The following is a 3,177-nucleotide window of genomic DNA, read 5'->3' as shown; positions in this document are numbered from 1 at the left end:
GGTAATGTCTAGGAAATATGTCATTTGTTGGTAATGTTTAGGAAATATGTCATTTGTTGGTAATGTCTAGGAAATATGTCATTTGTTGGTAATGTCTAGGAAATATGTCATTTGTTGGTCATATTTCCTAGACATTTCATTTGTTGGTAATGTCTAGGAAATATGTCATTTGTTGGTCATATTTCCTAGACATTTCATTTGTTGGTAATGTCTAGGAAATATGTCATTTGTTAGTGGGTGTGTATATATTAGTTTTTCAACTCCCGCTTCCCAACTTTAGATGAGATATATTGTCAGACTGTAAGATATATCATACAAGTTATAAACTTCATATCAGGAACTTCCAAGCTGTGTGAAGAATGTAGACTTTCCTGTGTTAATTCTTCATGGAGGATCTGATAAAGTCTGCGATGTGTCGGGTGCCAAAATGCTTTTTGACTCTGCAAAGTCTAAAGACAAATCCTTAAAGGTTAGTTTCTATATAATAATGCATCCTCGACAAGAATAAGGTAGTTGGCAAATGCATTTATAAACTTGATCAGGAAATATATTTTAATATATCTATCTATTGTTGTGTTTTAATTCCATCAGAAACATTACCTACTATAAAAACAATGTGGATTGGAACAATAATTTTCGGTTTTGAAAGATATTCTTTAGATATATCTTTGTCTGTTTTCTTTGTTTTATATATCTTTCTTTTCTTTGTTTTGTGGCATTAAGTTGTATTATACAAACTTTCCTAGACTATATATTACCAAAAGTATTTATCCTGTTATTTTGCTGTATTTCAGGTGTATCCACACTCGTACCATAGCTTGCTGCGTGAACCTGATGGAATCAGCGATCAAGTAATAACTGACGTCATCGACTGGATGGAACTCAGGATTGGTTGACAGATCTTTGTTTTTATTTTTAATCAGAATAGCTTACATGAAGGGGTATTTTCGTATTAGATTTCTCACATATAAAAGAGTATTATTTGACTTATACAGAGTGAGATAACAGATTTTAATCTTTAGAGTGTAATAAAGTATTTGTAGCAGATTTAAAACTGCAGAATAATTCAAACTATCCATTTACATTTTTTAACTGATTGCTACTTTGTTATTACAAAACTACAACTAATTGTTATTGCAACTCAATTTTCAAAATTTTGAAAAAAAAAAGGTAACAAACAGTATATGAAGAAAAATATGCGTTTTTTTTTATTTTGAGATCTTAGCGGGTTATGCAGAAGCAAAGTTGAAAGCCAATAATATTATTTCATATCCTACTATGGAATTCAGCTCCCTTTTTCTTACATGTATTTTTAAAAACAGGATACTTTCCTTAACATAATATTTTATTGAAAGTGTTTCACTGAACTGAAATTCAGTTCAACTTTTTATCGAACCTCCTTTTTAACGAAGTTTGAAATTTCAAGCTTGTATATTAGTTTAAAAATTGATGTTATAGCTGTAAACTTGTGTCAGTAGCCTCTCGCATTCAGTATATACTGAATTATTCTATGTCTGTGACTGTAAGTTTGTATTTCATAAATACAGCCAAATAAGACAGGACTCCTATTGCCATTAGAGTGAACGTGCTTTTTGTAAGTTCAGTCCAAGCAATTACTAATCCCAGTTAATTGGTTCAACAATAAAAATGTACATATTGTATGTTTACACTGTTTAAAAAACAGTACTTACAGTAAGGTTGAAGCAATTGGACATAAATCTTTATGATGATTAGTAGCCTATCCGATCACCTAAGTCTAATTATTAGTTAGAAATTTTACTATTAACAACTAACTAGTTTTATCTCATGTTTCGGTTGGTAAGTTAGTGGATAACACACCATAATTTCATCAAAGAAACCCAAGATCAAATCCCGATCACGACGATACAAAACTTAGGATATTTCTGAAGACGACAGCATAGTTGCAGCCAAAACGTAGGATAAACAAATTATTAATTAGTATCTAGTTATATAAAGTGCGTTTTCAACGACAGCATAGTTGCAGCCAAAACGTATTAATTAGTATCTAGTTATATAAAGTGCGTTTTCAACGACAGCATAGTTGCAGCCAAAACGTATTAATTAGTATCTAGTTATATAAAGTGCGTTTTCAACGACAGCATAGTTGCAGCCAAAACGTATTAATTAGTATCTAGTTATATAAAGTGCGTTTTCAGGGAGAGAACTCTCCCCTTTGTATAAAGTGTTTCTCGAATGTGTGTTTAATTTAATTCATTTGTCTTCAATAAGCAGAGTAACAACTGGCGAGCAAAAGCGCAATGCTTTATAACTTAGTTTATTCATCATTTCAATACAGAAGCATTAGTGGATTTATCTGAGCGTTTTTTTGAACACTTTTAAATGCAGACACATAGAAATGGATATCGTGGAAATTATGAAATGGGTGATCTCTTGCAAACAAATGACGATAGTTTTTAACTAGATGCCTAAACTTTTACAACAGATGTAACACACCTTCCCAAGACAAGCACGATATACAGTCACTTTGTTCTCTGCACAATTACTCAAGGCTGTCCAATAGATATAACAGGGAATTGTTTTCATCCGAGTAAAAGATTATAGGGTTTTTACAGCTGTTTTACCATGAAAATACACAATTATGAGGTAAAAAGATTATAGGGTTTTTACAGCTGTTTTACCATGAAAATATACAATTATGAGGTAAAAAGATTATAGGGTTTTTACAGCTGTTTTACCATGAAAATACACAATTATGAGGTAAAAAGATTATAGGGTTTTTACAGCTGTTTTACCATGAAAATATACAATTATGAGGTAAAAGATTATAGGGTTTTTACAGCTGTTTTACCATGAAAATATACAATTATGAGCTCATTTTATGAGAAAGACTGGTAGCAATAACCTTTACAAACGGGACATTTAATCAATGTTTGATCAAAATGTATGAACTTTGCATATTACCCTGTACAACTGATTATAACCCGCTCGGGTTATTCGGTTTTTATCATTTTGTATCAAGACTTATTGAACCTACGTGATTTTCTAACTATGTACAACTGTAACAGGGATATACATATGGAACGTGATCTATACAAAAGGGTAGGGATGTACATATGGAACGTGTTCTATACAACTGTAACAGTGATATACATATCGAACGTGTTCTATACAACAGGGTAGTGATATACATATGGA

The 3,177-nt window shown here is 31.4% G+C and overlaps 1 protein-coding gene across 1 annotated transcript in view; it reads left to right on the top strand.

Moving 5' to 3' along the window:
* The window catches only part of LOC111089664 (monoglyceride lipase-like), an 11,162-nt gene that overhangs the window by 6,842 nt on the left and 1,143 nt on the right, over nucleotides 1-3,177 (top strand). Inside the window, exons 3-4 of the mRNA XM_022402573.1 lie at nucleotides 338-469; nucleotides 795-3,161. Coding sequence (XP_022258281.1) covers nucleotides 338-469; nucleotides 795-896 — 234 coding nt within the window. The 3' untranslated portion in view covers nucleotides 897-3,161. The remainder of the gene's footprint in view (nucleotides 1-337; nucleotides 470-794; nucleotides 3,162-3,177) is intronic.

Source organism: Limulus polyphemus, unplaced genomic scaffold (assembly GCF_000517525.1).
Source record: "Limulus polyphemus unplaced genomic scaffold, Limulus_polyphemus-2.1.2 Scaffold6964, whole genome shotgun sequence".
NCBI classification, from domain to species: domain Eukaryota; kingdom Metazoa; phylum Arthropoda; class Merostomata; order Xiphosura; family Limulidae; genus Limulus; species Limulus polyphemus.
The sequence above is the reverse complement of the archived record's forward strand: the minus strand, read 5'-3'. Positions and strand labels throughout refer to the sequence as shown.